Below are 19,456 nucleotides of genomic sequence, written 5' to 3' on the forward strand. Positions count from 1 at the left end.
TATCCGACCCTCAGCTCAACCTCTTACAGAATTCTTAAATATGCAAACTTACTGAGGTAAACCAGTTCATACAGCGCTCGTTCCAATCTACTGCCACAACCATGGCACTTACAGCACCCGGAAAATTTGGAAGACTTCCATTAGTGCAGTCATGTCAGATCTCAAGGACCTTTTTGACTTCACATCCTGTTGGGTCGAGCCGCGTGCCTCCCGAATCCCCTTATTATGTCCGTCTCCCGACACCCCCTCAATCCGACGAAATCAAACCAATTCGCGTTCGTGGCCATCTTCCAGTGCCCCGTGAGGTATTTCCGCGCTTAGAGGGAGACCGCAAAGTTCGAGCCGATTACATTGAAAAGACTGCACCATCTTCTACTAAGCCACGGGAAGGAAATAGCACTGCGCAGATATGGAAAACTGCCATGGCTGAGAGCAGACGAAATAACCTAAAAGACGGACTTGATGCTTTGTGGTCCCGAAGATTAAACCTTGAAAATTCTCGGAATATTCGTGTCAGCCGAAAGTTTCGAGAACATAACAAAGCTCGGTCCGCCGCAGAACGAGATGATGACAGACTTACTCGGCCAACGATATTGGAATCCATGCTGGATACAACAGTGTATCCCGATCCTAGCCGCTTTTTTCGAGCCAATAGAAGTCGCACGAAAGTCATGGCACGCGAGGATTCAAACCGGGAAGCCAGAAGAGATTCGCTCATGGAACTTTACATTAGTGCTTCAAATTTCATTGTTGAAGAGGCGGACCTGAAAATAGAGATCGACAAAGTATTTGCGGAAGATTGTTTCAGGCAAAAGTCTCAGAATGATTTTCATCACAGTATTACTGAGAACACCTGGGGCATGCATGGCAAGCCACCATCTGTTGCCAACATGATGGAGACATCAACCGGAGTGTCAACGAAAGTCATGGACGTTCACGAATCAGAGCACGACCGCTCCGCCAAGCGTCAGAAGAGGATAGCAGAAGATCTCACAGGTGGTAAGATGGTATAGGTGATTGCCATTTCTCTTCTAAGACTGTTTCTATGATCATAGCCATAAGAAATCATGTAAAAATGTGACTCCAACTTCGCGGCCGTGACCTCAAAACTCCCTATCAAGATACAAACTAGCTGCAGGTTTTTGAGAATTTTCGCATAATTCAACTGCAGGATTTGAGTCAACAGGGTTACCTGATGCCGATTCGTACCCAACTTGGAGGCCAGAGGCGTACAGACACATCCTATTTCCCTATCGTTTTTCTACAAGGAGGATATGCATTGCTATATATGCTAGAACAACGAAAGTAAGGGCAAAGATGCCCAGATTGCGAATGTCAGTCCAGAGTGCACCATTATCAAACCCGAATGAACTTAAAATGGCTGCACCGGGTACAGTAATGTCTAGGCCGTACTGCTTGTCGACAAGGGTCAGTTCGATGACTTCGTTGACTATGAGTGATTCAAATCCAAAGTGAAAGATTGACAGATTCTGTAACCAGACGGCGCCTGCAGGTGTAGCGTCATGGTTGAGCAAAAAGCCGGCGAACAAAAGGCTGAAAAGCATAACCAAGCTGCCGACCAGATTGGCAACCCCGCCATTTTTAAAGAGTATGCCTACCAGGAGGCAAATAGAGGCAGCGGCCAAATTGAACAACACCAACACCAGCATGAATTTGAAAAAATGCGTTGAATCAGGCACTAAGCCGGTCATTGGGTAAATTATCGATCCCATGAGAATAGGTGGAACAATTCTCAGGGGAACAATGTCGAATACTACCTTGGCCGTGAAATACGTGATAGGTGAGTAATATCCGTTGGCTCGTTCGCGGAGGAATAAAAGCCGCTCTGCGGAGAACACAGTCAAACTTGTGAGTGTACTGAAACCGAACAGTGCCAGAAGGAAGAAAAAAAGACCCAGCCGATTCTGAAAGCCTGGAATGTCGTCCGTCAGGCCATAAAACAGATATCCGGAAAACACGGCCAGAACTATTGCAATAGCATAGTGAGTGAGCATGAGCATTGGGTCGCGGTAGAGGTTCTTCCACGTTCTTTGAGATAGTATCAGGAACTGCTTCCAGTATCCAATTCGAGTAAAGCCTCGCCCAACGGTACCAGCAAGCATGTTTGAACCCCTTTGGTGGTAACCATCGAAAGTTGGGCCATTCGCCTCTACCGCCACAGCCATTGCTTGTTCGATTTTTCGATGAATATCTTCAGCTACACTGGAATGTGCGAATGCATGTGTTATGAGATCGAGATCCGTACTAATTTTAGCGGCAGGAGGTAGATCATGTGCATCTTCGCGAAGCTTGAATGCCTTCACGTTTGAAGAATTTATCTGAATTTTGTTTCCAGCAATTTCCGCGCCGGTGTCTGAAGACGCTGTCGTATCTATCGCCCGCTTTCGGCGAGTGAAGAGTTCTTGCTCTTGGTGAAGGCGTATGGATCCCCTACCGAGATTGCCAGGCCTTTGTGCTGCTGATGCCTCTATGGCACCTTCATCTTCGACGCTGTTCCCATATATACTAGCGACTGATTTGACTGTCTTAGCGCTGCTTGGACCAACGGTAGCTACATCCAGAAGAACCGATCCATCATCGGCAGAAATACTTTCACCCGCGTGCATGGTGAGATCGACCAAGTAGTCGGCGATGTTGAAACCTGGTGGGCATTCGTAACCAATCGAGGCAAAATATGACTGGCACTGCGTAAATGGTCCGGAGAATGCTGTCTTTCCTTGCGCTAATAGGATCAATCGATCAAACAGGGCCACGATATTGGATCGCGGCTGATGAATGGTGAAAACAACGGTTCGCTGATAGTTTGTCGCCAAAGTAACCAATGATTCTATGACATTATACGCATTGAAAGCATCCAAACCACTCGTAGGCTCGTCGAGGAAGAGAATGGATGGGCTAGTGACAAGCTCACAGGCTATGCCAACTCGACGCTTCTCGCCCCCAGAAATACCGCGGCTCTTACCGTCCCCATAGCCAATCAGAGAGTCACGAATATGATGGATTCCAAGTTCTTTCTCAACCTCGAGCACTCTTTGCTCTTTCATTGCATGGGTCATATCGCGGGGTAGCCTAAGAAGAGCACTGTTCAAGATGGTTTCGTGCACTGTCAGAGTTGGCAGCATAGTATCCTCTTGGTCGACGAACCCAACCACCTTCTTGTAGTCGGATGTACTGACTTTCTCTCCGTTGACAAGAAAGAGGCCTTGAGCTAAGCCACGCTTGTTTTTTCGTGCCAAAATATCAAGAAGAGTTGTCTTCCCTGCTCCAGAGGCACCCATGATTGCTGTTACCTCCCCCGGAAGACAGGTGCCCTGGATACCATTCAAAATTGCCCGGCCATTTAGCTCATATGAGACATTTTCGAAATATAAAGCAGCGGGTTTATGTTCTGCAATTAGCTTGGCCGCTCCATCATCCGAATCTTCTAGGCGAATGGCACCGTACTTGAGCCTGCGGCGCGACAAAACCCAAGTCGTGATGATAATTGCTACTAGAAAAAGTGCGCACGTAGCTATAACTCCAGCTATCAGAGGCGTATTAATTCGCTTTATTGGTCGTGTGTAGCCAGGGACCTGGGTTTCGTGAAGGCATTCTCCAGACTGACAATTGAGCAGGATGCTCGAGTCTCCGATAAGACTACGTATGAGTTTGTCCATTTCCGGTTCTGTGAATGCACAATCATGAGCACCAGCATCCTGTTGCTTACATTCGAAGCCACCAGGACCTCGGATTGCCTGATCGAGGAAGTCGCTCAGATCTATCGACCCGTCTTTCCCGCAAAGCATGCGATCTGATACACAACGGCATCTTATACTCTCGCATTGGTACGACGTGGTATTTGCCTTGTCGCTGAATTCGGCGCTTGACTTGCAGTCACTCAGATGGCAATAGAATGACTCAACCGCGTCGACCCAGACTACACCAGTCAGTATATGAAGGCTTCGCATACAAAAATGTCTGTAACCAGGTACTTACATTGAAATTCGCATATACCTTCATCTTTTTGACATGTAAAGGTAACCTCTGGTCTTTGGTCACCAAGCAAGTCCGTGATTTTCTTATTTGTCACTTTGCAAATCTGGTGGTTGTGATGCACGACCTCGCCATTCTGATAGCACACACCACTGCTTCCAGTCTCCACAAGTGCATTGCATGCTTTATTTTCTGTGCAAACATTGCAGTTGATTCCGGTCCAGCCTTCGTCACACTCACAAGCATCCCCGGAACGCATTGGTCTGTCTCGGCCTCTGGCCAAGGAGCCACAAACTAAGGTCCATTAGTCATTCGGGTATTGTTGGCACTTAAGAAATAACAGTCTAAAGAAGCAACGTACGAGGTTGAAGACAGTCGTCGCCGCCAAATCCTTCTGGACAGCTACATTTCCCGTTAAACTCGTTACAGTCCGCATACTGGGCGCAGGAATAGGAAGGGAGTAAACAATTGAAGCTGTCCCCCGTTAGCATAGTGTTACGCGAGATATAAATGTTAAGGCTCACCAGGGTGGACAGTCTGCGCGTCGGCTATCCATCAAAGCCAACTTGGACCGTAATATATCGACATCAAGGAAAGTTGCGTTTCTGGTAGCTGATATGAGTGATGGAAGGAAGTATACAGCTCCTATGCTTAATTGCTTCCAGCCTGACGGAGCCATAGCGGCCAGGTGCAAATCCGGAAGCGGTGCGATGATGCGATATTGAGGTCGAAGTTGAGTGGTGATGGTAGGTTAATGTTATGACATCGCTATCCAAGAGGGGAGACCCGTTGTTTAAAGGTACCGGTGGTCAGTGGTAAGTAGGAGTTAATACCATGAATTATTGTTGTCTGATTGGCTAATAATACTGAAATAACTGCTCTACAAATGAAAGGGCATCGCATGAGATATACTCCGTAGTACGTACTGTATTTACCCCCTTGCTTCCTAGTCCCTTTGCCCAACTGGGGCTATGGAGTTGTCTGCTACGGAGTAAGTTAGGTACTTTTAGCAGTTCCACGCGCCAAGCCCCGTTTCGTCTTCAAGCCATTTTAGTTACCTACCTTATATCTGGCTTCGTGGATTTCAATCTGTAACTTAAACGTGAACCCTTATATTCTCAGAATTTCTCTAATTTAATACCGCTATTTCGAAGATGAGCCAGGTCAGGAACCTGCGGGCCATGTTCGAAAACAAAGGTGACTCCAGTCCCCCTAACAGAGGCAGGTCTCCGGCCACGTCGTTGTCCAGACGGCAAGTTGAAGGTGAGTTCAGTGCTTCGACAACAATCATACCCGATCTCAACTTAACTTGGCCCTTCCCGTTTAAGATTGTCATACGAAAGCCCTCTAGCAGCCGCTGTGAACCAACTGCCCCCTGATTCCATTAAAACCAGATCCTGAAGAACACTTGTAGTGTTATAACTTGGGCGCTGACTGTTATCCAAAATATGCAGGCACTGCTAGCACAGGTGGCTCACCACAACCACTTTCCAAGGTCCGGACACAGTTTGTTGCGATCGAAAAAGGTGGCCAAATAGGTCTACAGCGAGACGACAGCGGTGATTCCACTCCTCATGCCGAATCCAACATCAACGGTTTGGAAAACGCGAGTTCGGCATTATTAGAAAACGATGCCCATTTACATCGGACAATGGTTGGAAAGAAAACCAGTTCTGATAGACCAAAAGATACTTTAGCCGCGCATTCGGTACAGGCGATTCAGGATAGCGAGAATCCCACTCGGAGACCAGGGAGCCTTCCAATCGAAACACTCAATCCTGCGTCTCTCTGCAATAGCAATGAAGAATGCCGGTATCCCGCTGACTCACAGTCGGCGAAGCCGTCAAAGTTTGCTGAACGCACGGGTGAAAGATGTATCACGCTTTCCGCATCTCACTCAACGAGAGGGAACACGTCCCGGGTGAAGAATAATGGACAAACTTCATTCGCTAGTAAAGCAGAAATGCATGGACCGCATCAGGATCAAAGAGCAACGAAGCCCATCCAGAATCCAAGAAAGTCTGCCAATGGGATTTCGTCTCTGGCTGAGGCAGAAAATACTTCATCTGGACCTAGCAAGCCCCCATTGCTCGAGACCAAAACCCAAAGCCAGACTAGGTTTGCCAAGCCGAAACTGAAATCGCCTGCTAAGCCTGTTCATCCGCCTAATTCTTTGACCGCGACGACCGCCTCTTCTGTGTCAAAAGTCAACGGACCTTACCCCTCTCGAGCTCGTCAAGGTGAACCTCGGTCTAGTTCGTCTGCGTCATCTCAAGTGCCGAGTCGGATAAATCAATCCATTTCTCCACCTCTAACTGCGATGATGAAGCTGCAAGAGTCGTCTGCCTCTAAATACCGACCCAGTCTGGGACCTCCATCGAAGAAACTTTCAAAGTCAACAAGTTTGAATCAGAGACACAGCAATATCGATGAAGGGCTCTTGGCCCGTGTGATGCGGCCAACCCAATCGTCGTCTTCCAAGTCTGTAGATAAGACTACACCACTCAGAAAGATGACACAGCGGCACATGCAAAAACCTCCAGATAATCGATTCAGCGGAGGTCTCCCGAGATCACTGAGCAGCATAGGATTCAGCAAGGTATCATGCAGGGTGGCCCTAGCGCGCCCGGCAGATGGCGGAGCTGGTGCAGGTATTCCTGAAGTGCATAGTGGCAAGAAAATGGCAGGGCCCGGTGCTGAAGCTGCGTCCTCAATTGGTCCAGTGAAGTCCATGACTGAATCAATGACTTTTAATGAGCGACCTACTAAAACACCGACCGGAAGTCGCTCAGCTTCACCCACATCGGAGCATCGAGACGAAACGGGCGGTGCAATTGGACCTGACTCTCCAAGCATCCATATAGCATCCATAGATGAGGATATTGAAAAGACCTGTCTGAAGAAAGGCAACAATATAATGGATGCTGTCTCTGGAACAGCCCCAGCACCGGTCACTGCCTTGTCGACAGACACGATGCGTCCGTCAGGGACAGATACACATATCGGGCAACCAATCAAGGATTTACTGAATAATCATATTGCTGACCTGCTGGAAGTGCACCCTGTAGTTCCAGAGCCTCTCATCGAGACGCAGACAGATGGGTGGACCAATGAGACGATGCTGCACATACCAGATGAAGCACCTGCCTGTCTAGCTGCGCCATTGGCAGATGATGAAGAACGTCAGACTGGCGAGATTCTACCTTCTGGACCAAGGAACTCTGATTCGCAACAAATGACAGAGCACACTTGCCCAGAAGAACGGATACACACCAGCGCTGGTAATGATGAACCGACAACTCAATATGAACCTGCTTCATTGGCATTAGAAGACGATATTGCTAACTCGACCATAAAAGAACCCGTCTCTACCTGTGACGTGGGGTTAAAAGTTGAAGGGATCGCCAGTGCTGACTGTGAAACTCTAGATAACTCACCCGTGTCTACAATAGAGTAACATGGTTCCGTCACTGAGTATGCCAGTGCAGAAAGCGTGGAGATAGAGGGTTGGACGGTCGTCATGTTAAAGATATTTCCGTCTTGATTGTACGGCTGAGTGATTCTCTTATGTCCAACCTAGTTAGTTATCACACTAGTAATTCTGCGAGCGTCATGTACCAAATTTTATATACATTTAACAACACATTTAATAGCCACGGTACAAATTCGTCGTTGCCGAGAGAAGAGATGTACGCCAGTCCTGGTTTACGAGCTGAAATGCGTCATCCTATAGTTCACGCCGCGAAGTTCCAACATAGTAATACATTTCGAAGTCAAGCACGAAAATAAAAAATGAGCTTCGGCATAATCGCTACTCATGTTTTCATGACACCCGACAAATAAGGAGCCCGCCAACTTTCCGCGCAAGTGCTTCTCTTGCTTCCAGAACACCACGAGACGTCGCCACAAACATACATTCGCCCAAATTCAGGCCCGGCACCACGCCCCCTTTCAAGTTGGCAGGGAATCCTCTTGTCAACCTACCCAGTTCGTCTATATTGGCAGTCATCAATCTGGATGGCTTGCTGATAAGATGAGCTTTCGACAGGACCGGTTTTCCATTCCAATATTTCATCCCGAGCCATATCCTCATTCTAGAAACATTTGCGCTGGTGACTTGCTCTGGAGTCTCCGATACCATTTGTTCCATTGTTGGCGGATGAGGACCGGCCCGATATACGGCTGAAAAGAAGCCAGAGCGATGCATAGCGAGCGCGAGATGCAGATTGTATTTCGAGTTCTTCACAGATGTAATACCAAGACGTGATTTTGAAGCATTCTGAAGGTGCGAGCACATATGTGCGACGTTTAAAATGGACGGCATTGTTTTCGGCGGAATGGCTGAAAGATGGCTCGTAAAATGCGGTATATGGGTAAAGCGTCTCACCAGTCGCAGAAAGTGACTTGTGAAGGATGCATCTGGGTACTGGAAAATTGCCGGGAGATTATGGCTCCTGAGTTTTGCAACTGTAAGCTTATATCAGTCAGGCAGAGAAGGCTTCGAGCGACAGAATGGTTGTTTTGACCGATGTACCTGATGAGGGAGCTTATAAAGCAGTCCAAACCCAGATCCCCGTGGCTATAAGTCCAACGCCAAGCCCCTTGGCGGAAACCTTACCAAGCTACAGATTGAAACCAGATGCGGAGGCTCAGAGCTCTGTCAAAAGAAGTTGTGGCGTGGCGTAGATATTAGATTCCGCCTGCGATTTCTGAATCATGACTAAGCAGCACCCACCTGCTTTCTTAATTGGCTGGATGACTGTCCCATGGCTTTGGTCCCATCGATTTCGCAAAGGAAGGAAGGCTCAAATGTGAGCTGCCGATGGTAATATGATGATCATTCATTTTGTATGGTCCAAACGATTCATATCAGTATCTCGTAGACGAATACAGAATGGAGCAGAGTGTACTCAAGTCAATTTTGATTTGCAGTCACCCGGTTCCCAAATGCCACCCAAAATGCAGGCAGAGCTATGAGGAGGTACATTTTTTAGCGATCGGCCGGACCAGACAGGAAGTTCACTCCAAACCGAAGAACCTTGCAATTGCAGACAATACGCCTTCACGATGTCGGCAAGCAAGGACTATGAAGGCAAGTGCAGCCGGGCTACTGACGCAGACCATGAATACGCGTAAAAGAATCTTCCCTTGGCGTTCGCTCTTACTTACGATATCATTATATCCCTCATTGCTGAAACTGACCCGATAATACTTTGTATGCCATCCGAAACTAGGGAAGTAGACGCTCATAAATTCTTCCAGAGTCTTCCGTAACCGGTATCTCTTGGAAAGCACCGAGGACCTCATTTCCACATAGTTTTGAAGGGCTAAGTCGTTTATCGCATGTGCATCGATTGTTCGAATAGCGGAGTACTCTGCAAGGGCCTGCGCTCTATTTGAAGCAGAAGAACTTATCTTATCATTGTCCTCGCTTGCCTCAAGATATGTGTCGAGTATGGAAAAGAGAATGTGTACATCTTCCATTCCCGCGTTCATACCTTGACCGTAGAAGGGAACCATGGCGTGAGCCGCATCACCAATAATGACAACAGAGGAGCCGTAGTGGTAAGGACGGCATTTTAAACTGATCAACGGCAAATGGGGATTTTGTTGGAAGGCCGCTATAAGGCTATCTTGGGTAATGAGGTCGGTAACCCCCGGGAAATGGTGGTCAAAGAAGGATGGTAATTTCGTCGCATCGGCCTCTAAGTCAGCCATCTGCTTACTAGGAAGGAAAAGAGTGCTTGTGAATGACCCGTCCTGTGGCCAAGCGGAAAAATCAACTTAGTATGGGAGGCGATTGTGCTGATACCAGGTCCTGGAAACTTACATTGCTGGGGATGGCAATAAACATAAAGTCCCTACCCGGCCAAATATGCAAATGATTTGGCGAAATCCGGTGTTTGGATGAATTATTTTCTTCACACTTTTCTGCCTTCGGCTCTATGCGAAATTCGCACCAAAGAGTATCAATATACTCTTGTTGATAGTCCATTCTCGTGAATTTCATCAGGTGATAACGAACTGCTGAATGAGCTCCATCGGCGCCAATCATTAGATCAAACCTGATCTCAATCTCTCTGGGCCGGCTGCTGGGCGAGAAAATTGTATCTCGGACTTCGAACCATGCACGTCGTAAGCGGAAATCCGCTCCAGTCAATTTGTGATTGAAAAATATTTTGACATTTGACATCGACTCCAAGACATTGAGGAGTCGCTCATTTAAGCCAGATCTGTCAATTGCGAAGATGGTCTTGCATTTAGGCATTAGTATCTCAGTTAATATTGGAAGAAAATGTGGAAAGGCGCTTACTCGGCCTTCAGCATCATAATCCTGAGCATGTCCGTATAACTTTCCACTCGGATCCTTGCCGTGAATCATACGCCCTCGCATTGGTATGGTGGCAGCCATAACAGTCTCCAACAGGCTATCATGACCAGAATGTCTCATGGCATTAATACCGCGCTCCGATAAAGCAAGGTTAATGGACTTGGTAAAGTTGAGAGGAATTATGCCTGGATTACGCAAGTCTAAAGTTTGTCAGTTTTCAACCGGTCATGTAATCTCGGAATATTCGATAAAAAGTATTTGACTGGCTACCAGCCAGCAACGTGCTGCAAGACCATGGGAAGGAAGGGTCGACGAAAGCCAACCTACCTGAACGAAGTTCATACAATTCTACCTCATGGCCGCGTTGAGCGGCATAAAGAGCGGCTAAGGAGCCGACTGGGCCGGCACCTATGATAACTGTCTTCAGGGGAATGGCCATGGTCTGCGTTCCTGGCCCAGACGATGAATTTGTCAATCTCGACACAATAATGCAGTAGATTTGCAGTACCTTCCACTACTTCAAAACCATAAAACGGGAATTTAGATAAAGAAACACATGTTTAAATGATGTTGAAATATTGTACTGAGGCTCAGATGCAAGTACAAGAAGCGTCAGACGCAGTCATCGCACTAAGCGGGGTAAGCTAAGGTATAAAATGTCCTCAACTTAATATAATAAAATAAGAGAGGCGCTTTTATGCCTTACATTGTGTATATATAGAAAGTCTCTACTAAGAAAATAATAAAATAATGATGATGATAATTAGAAAGGCCAAAAAAAGGCTAATAAATAAGAAAAAACTCCTTATTATTTAAATAGGTTAGAAACCATATAATATTATGTAATATTATTTAATATTTTAATAAATAATTTGAGTCCCCTCATAGGCTGGACTCCTCCCCACCCGGCGAGAATTCCTCTACAGGTATAAACACCTAACTACAGAGCGTATTAACTTACCTTGGACTCAAACGAAGGCGTCCTCGCTCATCCACAAGGAATACGGCCACTTTTCATTCGATTTACTTCCACCGGGGTCTTTCCCGGTACCACGGCCGTCAACATGGCTGCTGAACCACCTAAAAAGAAGAAGTGCTTGGGCGTGAACTGCGATAATGAGGCCAGCTCCTTACAATGTCCGACATGCCTCAAGCTGGGAGTAAAGAACAGCTTCTATTGCTCGCAAGATTGTTTCAAGAAGAACTGGGTACGAGCTTGGTATACTCTCAGAACAATTTTGCCAACCGCTTGTTCGATTCAGGCCATGAATCTGACGTGATTTTTCATCACAGAGCAGCCACAAATTTATGCACAAATCCCAAAGTAATGTCCCTAGCCGCATTACTGCCCCGAAAACCATCTTACCAGATCCAGCGACCGCCCTGTACAATCCATTCCCGAGTTTTCCTTTCTCGGGCCCCTTACGACCGGTCTATCCTCTTTCTGAGCATCGTACGCTTCCGAAATCGATCCCGCACCCCGTGTGGTGGCAGGACGGTAATCCTCGATACAGCCGTTCTCTCACGAGCCGCAACAAAATCGAGATACTGGACGAAAGTGGCCAAATGGCGATGCGTAAGAGCTGCCAGTTGGCGCGAGAAGTTCTTGACATTGCCGCCGCCGCCGCCAAACCTGGTGTCACGACTGATTATATCGATGAAATAGTCCATATTGCCTGTATCGAGAGAAATGTGAGTCCAGGGCTTTAGATATAAGCATCAGGCCATTGCTTCTATGAGACAATATTTAAATGCTCCAGTCCGTCATGGATCAGAGGGCCCCTCTGGACGTGGATTATGCAAAAGCATGCTAATAACTGACAAACCGAGTGACAGTCTTACCCATCTCCCTTGAACTACAATCACTTTCCAAAATCCTGTTGCACTTCTGTTAATGAGGTGATTTGCCATGGCATTCCTGATCAGCGAGTTCTGATAGACGGCGATATTCTGAATATCGATATCTCCCTATATCACGGGGGGTTCCATGCCGATTTGAACGAGACATACTATATCGGCGACAAGGCCAAGACTGACCCAGAAAATGTTCGGGTCGTGGAGACAGCTCGGGAATGTCTTGAGGAAGCAATCAAGGCGGTTAAGCCAGGCGTTCTCATTCGCGAATTTGGTAACATCATCGAGAAGCATGCCAAGAAGAAGAACTGCAGTGTCATCAGAACCTATTGTGGACATGGCATCAATAAGCTTTTCCACTGCGCCCCTAATGTACCACACTATGCCAAAAACAAGGCCATAGGCGAGTGTAAGCCAGGAATGACATTTACCATTGAGCCAATGATTGCTTTAGGGAAGTATCGTGACATCACTTGGCCAGATAACTGGACCAGTACGACGATAGACGGGAAGCGAACAGCGCAATTCGGTATGTAATAATAACTTGGTCCTTCCACTCATATTTAGCCCCTCTGGAAGTTTGCATATGGTTTTAAGTACACGATTGTTTACTAAGTATATTCACAGAACATACCTTGCTTGTTACCGAAGAAGGGGTAGAGATACTTACAGCGAGGACAAACAAATCGCCCGGCGGCCCAATAGCCATGCCAAGTTCAATTCCAGATACCGTTATTTCTGACTGCTCCATTGGTCCAGTTGATTCTTAGTCGATGGACACCACCTGTTCTTGAGAGACCATGGTGAAGTCGCTGGGTTGTAAAATAGCGGTTATAAAAGTGAAATCGAGATCGTCTGGGTTGCGTCATGATGCTCAGCAATCATAAAACCAGCTCATATTGCCATCCTTCATGAACTGCAGATTTCATTAGCAGCTACAAGGCTTAGCAGGCTTATAGCGACGACTACACTAATGATCTTCATCCTTTCATAATGGATAATATATGTAGTAGCTAAACAGATGAGGGTCTTATACAGATGACGACTTGCTTTGGAGTGAACAGGATATAATGAATGACAGAGGCGAGGACGCGTGCATAGCAATGCCCTTTTAAAGCTATTCACGATCTTGATATAAGGATGTTGCTGGATGTGTGTGAGGCAACGCTTTTCCCTTGCATATACTACCTAGCGCTGTAAAGAACGATTTGTTCATGTATTTCGAACCGGGGGGAAATTAATTGCCCTGGGGGTATTTTACTACTACCAAGGCCCAGAGAGCGCCATCATGGCTCTCATATAATAATGAGTGTAGCTCTACTACTCCTTAGCAAGCGCCTGCCTAGTGGAGAAAGTTGGGAGCCAAACCCATCGCGTGCGAGCTGGTTCATTGACAGCCATTTGCTCATTAGTTTCGATGAGGTATAGTAAGCATATTTATAGATGGCTTAGTGATTATGTAGGATTTACCTTACTTGTATAACAGAGGTATCTAAAAACCTCATGTAGGGGTAGCAGGTAGCTTTTCAATGCTCCCCGTACGAAGCTTGAAGCACATACCTACCTACCTACCTGGTACACACCTAGTTTACCTACAGGTACCTAAGATAGATAGATACCTCTGCCTTAAACTGGCGAGACCCTGCTCCCAGCCATGCACGGGCCAAGCGCGGCTCCCGCCTCCCGCCACCGACGAAGATAAAACTCGGACGACCCAAGCTCCCCAAAATGGACCCAGGCGGCCACCCAGCTACACTCATGACCTCTTTCTTCTCAACCTCGAGTCATTGACTGCCCTCAACCTCCAACGTACCCGCCGGTGCCACTCACAGTCATCACCAAAGGGCCAGAAATTATAATTCTTGCTCGCTGGGGAAACAAGAACCCGAATAGATCAATTCCGGCATAGCCAACTATATCTCGATTTCTCCTCCCAAGAATTCTCTAGCAGTCCATTTTCGCGAGACGCCTAACGACCCAGTGCATATTGCAGACAACTAGCTTCCTATAACCGGCTCACCTTCTCTTTCAACCATGATGTCTGGAGAGGCTTGGTTATACCTGTTGGCAGTGTTGATTAACGCTGTCAACCTCTTTCTGCAGGTGTTCTTCACTATCATGTACAGCGACCTAGAATGGTACGTCAAAAATCGTCCTTCCGTCTGCGATAGCATCCCGTATACAAGGCAAACTTGCGGAAGATATGGTGTCTGGCAGTGAACACTAACACCTCAACCAGCGATTACATCAATCCTATTGAACTATGCAACCGTCTGAACGCCTATATCATCCCTGAAGCTGCGGTGCACAGTTTTTTGACGTTCCTATTTCTCATCAATGGCTACTGGTTGGCTCTGGTCCTCAATATGCCTCTCCTCGCTTGGAATGCCAAAAAGTAAGCTCTACCATCACGATCATGTAGCTTGCCCATCACTAACTAATACCTTGATCAGGATTATGGAGAACACTCATCTTCTTGACGCGACTGAAATTTTCCGCAAGCTCAACATTCACAAAAAGGCAGGTGCCAGACATGGAGATACTCAACGCGACTCACCTTCGAGCTAACTCGTCATGTACAGGAGTCATTCGCCAAGCTCGCCTTCCATTTGATCATGTTCTTTTTCTATCTCTACAGCATGATTGTCGCCCTCATTCGAGACGAATCCGCTTAGTCAGTAGCACATGGCGATGCTTCATATGGATTGAAGAGAGCATTTTTCTATTACAGTCAGTTTGACGCTTCCGTGTCTAGGCTTGGAACTAACAGTCATACGTCATGTCAAGGATATGAATCGGGCGTAGCTAATTGCATGACCACTTTTATCAAGATGTTACGAGTAAAGATGGCGAGATGAAATCGAGGATAAGTTGGAAGAGCTGATTTGCATCCCTATATGAATCAAAAACTTCTTGGTGGCATATGGCGTTTCTTTGGGAATCTTTTGTTGTAGAACGACTTCTTTCAGATTCCTCACACCATTACTGCTGGACCGCTGCCCAACGAGACAGTAAGATGTTCTGAATCAATAAATTAACCAGTTAATACCTTACGTGCCTCGCTCCGCCGCGGGACTATCTTTTCAAGAAAACATTCGGGCCCCAGAATAATAACGGCGATAAGAGAGAAGCGTTGTTCTGGAGCTAGGGGAAGGTATTGTATTTGACAATGGATGTTTCGAGTACCTGTCGGTAATGAAAAATTACTGGAATAACACCAAGCTGCTGGCACAAATCTGCACAGCGAGATTGAGTGTGTTCTTAGTCACCATTTCCCGGCAGAATTCTACTATAGCACAAATAATTGTCCTTGACGCCTTAGTTACATTCATAGGAGTTGAAGTCCAGTGACTTTCCACCTCCTATGTCTATCTACCTTGCCGATGCTAGTGTTGATATTGATACTATTCTCTGGTCCATTTTTCGATGACGGTATAAGGCCCTGATGCCGCCCAATCTTATGGGTGTCTGAGGCTCATGAAAAGGTTGGCTCACGGCAAGTTTCCGGAGGGCAGGACCAAGAAATTGGTGATCACATTGCTGACAACCCTAGGAAATAAAAGATCAATATGAGATCAAGTACTCTTTCGCTCTTTCTTGAACACCTGTGAGGAAACAGTACCTAAAGGTCTGGTCTTGTGAAGTGCTGGGAAGTTGTGCCTGAGCCAAACCCCCCCATCAGGTACGAACGGCTCGACTAGAAAATTATACGCACCTCCTAGAATGTGCGAGGTCAGCTCCCAGTTACGTTTCATGTTAGTGCTCTTTTTAGCGAGTTAAACCAAGCACTATATGCTGCGGAGCTGCCTCTCATACGAGGAGTGGAAAAACGCATGATTCCGCAAGAAACACTAGACACGGACAGCTATGATACATGCAAACACCGACTATTGCTGTGGGATCCATGCGTCATTTTGGTACACGCCATTGGCGCCTCTGCGGTACCCTATTTCATCTCTCCGATCATCAATCAGTCTACCCCATTCTAGCAGCAGCCGAAAGAGATAAACCTCCATGTCTCTGCTTTGCAACGCCCTCTGGACCCAGCGTTGCCCTTGCTGTGCAATCCATTCTGCATCGTCAGACCGGCCCATGATGTAGGTATTGATGCCGTTCATCTTGGCCCTATATGATGTTCCGCTAAAGTAAAGAAGCGTGGTGTGCAGGGCCTGATACCGCGAATCCACGGGCACAAAGTGTAGCCACGGCGTGAGCCGATCAGAATACCAGGTCTGGAAAATGGTCGAAATGAACGGGAGGCTTTGTGATGCAAGCATCCTGACTGTTGCCTTTGGAGGCCCGTCATCCTCATCTGTTAGGAGAATATAACGATGCTGTAGAGGATCTCTTGGCCGTGCATCTGTGCCGTATACCTGCTTGAGGAGATGACAGTTTTTACCGATGCATGCAGAATCATTAGTTGTGCCAACCTGAAAGGACAAGTCACGATTTGCCTCTGCAACAGGAACCGAATGCGACTTGAATTTGCCATGCGAGCCAGGAACAGGCAGAACCATTGTGACGCGGTCTCTTATGTTGGCATCTTTCAGCAGGTGCAGCAGCCTCAGATTGTGGTTTCCCCTAGTTGCTTGTTCGCTCAGCGCATGATTTCCAATCGAGCCGCTCCAGAACAAGGCGTCTTTCCGTTTCGTGAAGATCTCTCCATAATCAGGCTCGTCCATGCGCGATGTAGACAGGGGGAACAGAATATCAGAAAACCCCTCTATTTTGAATGGGCTGAAAAGAGGCATGAGGGTACGAACTGGAGGCAGGCTCGGATTCGTCATGAAAAAGCTGTGAAGGTGGCCGAGGTCGGGCTGTTCACATGCGTCTAATGACTTTGCCCAGTCATCCACCAATTGGCCCCGAGAGTGAGGTTTCACACAAGTCGAACAAAAAGAGCCAAAGTCCCAGTGTGGGCTTGTCTTGACGAGAGATGCAGAGGGGCACGCTTCAGTGTAAATTTTCCGGAAGTCATTTGCCCATGTACGCTGATCGATGCTGGTGTCTCTTGTTTCGGTCGAACCGGAATCTTTAGGCACAAGAGCAGACCAGTTTGCGGATCTTGCAGTTCTTGCCGATACGAGCTGGGCCATAGAGTGTAAATGGGCTTGGCTCCGATGTTGTTTATCCGTCCACGAAGGAATTATTCTAGGGACGTGATGTAGATTTACGGGAATTACCATGTCAGGTAAGTGTTTAGAGAACTTCTTAATCGTATCAGCCAGTTCACTTAGTGCCAGTCTTTTGCCACCATCTTCACGGTCAAGTTCACTGATTGTGACTTGCCCATCCCGCACAACTATGCTTGCTACCCCGGCGTATGAGGTTGCTAATTCGGCTCGCCTGCGCAATGTCGAAGGAGACAACGACCAGAACGCACTCAAATCCTTGTCTATTCTGCGGAAGTCGTCTATGACCGTCGTATTCGAGGCGTATTGGAACCACTCATCAAATCTGGGCGGCGGAACTCTTCCGTCGTGACGCTCTTCGTAAACCCTGGCGGCTGTCGTGACACTCTTGCTCGTGGCGGCATGCAATAACCAGCGGGTATGCGCCGTATGAGCTTCGTATATAAGATCGCTGATTGGGTGGCGGGGTTCAAAATGGTTGTCTGGCTTGACAAGTGCAAACACGATGCTGGTGATAAGGAGTAGAGTAATGAGTAAGACAAACAGTGGGCGGCGAATGAACAATATGTAGCGCAGGTTGTTTGTGTGTACGAATATAACAAGGCCAGCAGAAGTCAGCCAAAGCGGCAAAGTGCCAGATGATCGGGAAGAATGCATCCAATCTCCCGGGCTAAGGATATTTGCACTAGCATGCCAAATGCCGACAAAAGATGTGATAATAGCCGCCGATGTATCAATAGTGGCATCGCACGTCCAGACAGCCAGACTGAAAGCAAGAGCAGCAAAAGAAAAACTGTCGAAAACAAAACTGGAGGCGTCTAAGTGCCCAAACGCAATGCTCGAGTACCGAGTTCCTGTAAAAATGCCGGTGGTTACCCATACGAAGGAGAGTGACAACGGCGATATCAGTAGTACGTTTGATAACATCCGCAGCCGCGATTCCAGGTTCCCGGCCCAACAAAGTACTCTCCACAATGTTGAAACAGTCGCAGCGTCAAGAAAAAGCCCCAAAATTTGGAGGGAAATGATGTGTGGTCGGCTGTCCAAGGGAGCAAAGCAAACATATGTGGACCTCGTGGCCTGATCCAAGGTCAAGGAGGTGCCGTATGACAGAAAAATGGCACTGATAACAGACATCAAATGCTCTGTTCTTGGCCCAGACAGCCAATCGCGGAAATCATCGAGAACAGTCCGCCATGGATCTTCCAATTCATCAGACAAAGGAGTGGTGGACCAACTGCCTTGCCATGTGACAATATTGTTGGCAACAAGTACAAGGATGAGCCACGACTAGCCGATCGACGAGTTAGCTTTTTCCAAAACCGGGTAGCAAATTTTGAGTCATGCAACGTGTCTGGAGAGAGAGAAGATAAAGTGGCAGGAAGGAGTAAACGGAACGAAGGATGGGTGCGAACTACCTCAACGCCGAAAACAGAACATTGTTGGCTGCAATTAACATAGTGGAAAACCTCCAGCCGCATTGCGATGCATGCTACCACCACTGGAACTGAATAGCGCTTTGGTCTGGGAGGGACACGGATGCCATGTTTCGTTTCCGTCGCACGAACAGTCGAGCTTGCTGGCAGGCCATGGTGAGCGTGGCCTCGACTTAGGTAGAACTCGAATTGTCCATCCGCCCCCGAAAGCCATCTTAAGAGATAGCTTACGGCGAGACATATCAAGCCACTTAGAAACAGCACCAGCGACAGTGACAGATGAGGACTCTCTATTGGGGCTGTGAGCGTGATTTTGTACAGATTGGACTGAAGTCATGTCCCATACCAGTTAAGGAGTGCCGTTCTAGCCGGTGCCAGACATTTTCAAAAGTCATGAGTGTGCTTTCAATGTGTGAGAATGCTGCATCTCAATCTACACAACGGACACGGGCAACACAAGGCCATTATTGCTCACCACAAAGCAGAGAGTTGATGGACTCGTGAAGGGGCCATGGTATGATGGGCCTACAGAGCTTCCCTTGATTTAACATTAACAATTCCAACCGGCACGTGTTTCAAGTCCCAAGAGTACATTTTGCCAGGGCCGAGAAGATGGATTTGAAAAGCGAATCAGCATAGATGCCTGTTATTAAGACAACGGCAAAGTCTGGGACTCTGGGACAACAATGAACGAACCCCTGGCTTGGGTA

At 47.3% G+C, this 19,456-nt stretch overlaps 8 protein-coding genes across 8 annotated transcripts; 3 read left to right on the forward strand and 5 right to left on the reverse strand.

The window, feature by feature from the left end:
* Positions 1-101: 101 nt before the first annotated feature.
* Positions 102-1,013, forward strand: UV8b_07918 (uncharacterized protein; the record flags this gene model as incomplete). Its single annotated transcript, XM_043145415.1, has 1 exon — positions 102-1,013. One exon carries the CDS (start codon positions 102-104, stop codon positions 1,011-1,013), a length of 912 nt encoding a protein of 303 aa, XP_043001350.1.
* Positions 1,014-1,250: 237 nt separating this feature from the next.
* On the reverse strand, positions 1,251-4,672 carry UV8b_07919 (uncharacterized protein; the record flags this gene model as incomplete). Its single annotated transcript, XM_043145416.1, has 4 exons — positions 1,251-3,937; positions 3,997-4,287; positions 4,355-4,467; positions 4,518-4,672. 4 exons carry the CDS (start codon positions 4,670-4,672, stop codon positions 1,251-1,253), a joined length of 3,246 nt encoding a protein of 1,081 aa, XP_043001351.1.
* A 475-nt stretch (positions 4,673-5,147) lies between these two features.
* UV8b_07920 (uncharacterized protein) lies at positions 5,148-7,450 on the forward strand (the record flags this gene model as incomplete). Its single annotated transcript, XM_043145417.1, has 2 exons — positions 5,148-5,256; positions 5,448-7,450. 2 exons carry the CDS (start codon positions 5,148-5,150, stop codon positions 7,448-7,450), a joined length of 2,112 nt encoding a protein of 703 aa, XP_043001352.1.
* Positions 7,451-7,816: 366 nt separating this feature from the next.
* Positions 7,817-8,761, reverse strand: UV8b_07921 (uncharacterized protein; the record flags this gene model as incomplete). Its single annotated transcript, XM_043145418.1, has 4 exons — positions 7,817-8,467; positions 8,528-8,572; positions 8,612-8,650; positions 8,729-8,761. 4 exons carry the CDS (start codon positions 8,759-8,761, stop codon positions 7,817-7,819), a joined length of 768 nt encoding a protein of 255 aa, XP_043001353.1.
* Positions 8,762-9,012: 251 nt separating this feature from the next.
* On the reverse strand, positions 9,013-10,763 carry UV8b_07922 (uncharacterized protein; the record flags this gene model as incomplete). Its single annotated transcript, XM_043145419.1, has 4 exons — positions 9,013-9,753; positions 9,824-10,246; positions 10,307-10,524; positions 10,652-10,763. 4 exons carry the CDS (start codon positions 10,761-10,763, stop codon positions 9,013-9,015), a joined length of 1,494 nt encoding a protein of 497 aa, XP_043001354.1.
* Positions 10,764-14,212: 3,449 nt separating this feature from the next.
* Positions 14,213-14,853, forward strand: UV8b_07923 (uncharacterized protein; the record flags this gene model as incomplete). Its single annotated transcript, XM_043145420.1, has 4 exons — positions 14,213-14,316; positions 14,418-14,573; positions 14,632-14,698; positions 14,761-14,853. 4 exons carry the CDS (start codon positions 14,213-14,215, stop codon positions 14,851-14,853), a joined length of 420 nt encoding a protein of 139 aa, XP_043001355.1.
* Positions 14,854-15,012: 159 nt separating this feature from the next.
* On the reverse strand, positions 15,013-15,933 carry UV8b_07924 (uncharacterized protein; the record flags this gene model as incomplete). The annotated part of the gene is made up of 3 exons (XM_043145421.1): positions 15,013-15,199; positions 15,724-15,727; positions 15,894-15,933. The coding sequence occupies 3 exons, from the start codon at positions 15,931-15,933 to the stop codon at positions 15,013-15,015; spliced, it is 231 nt and encodes a 76-aa protein (XP_043001356.1).
* Positions 15,934-16,065: 132 nt separating this feature from the next.
* Positions 16,066-19,259, reverse strand: UV8b_07925 (uncharacterized protein; the record flags this gene model as incomplete). The annotated part of the gene is made up of 4 exons (XM_043145422.1): positions 16,066-18,600; positions 18,729-19,036; positions 19,093-19,148; positions 19,222-19,259. The coding sequence occupies 4 exons, from the start codon at positions 19,257-19,259 to the stop codon at positions 16,066-16,068; spliced, it is 2,937 nt and encodes a 978-aa protein (XP_043001357.1).
* Positions 19,260-19,456: the final 197 nt, after the last annotated feature.

This window comes from Ustilaginoidea virens, chromosome 7, assembly GCF_000687475.1.
Source record: "Ustilaginoidea virens chromosome 7, complete sequence".
NCBI lineage: Eukaryota > Fungi > Ascomycota > Sordariomycetes > Hypocreales > Clavicipitaceae > Ustilaginoidea > Ustilaginoidea virens.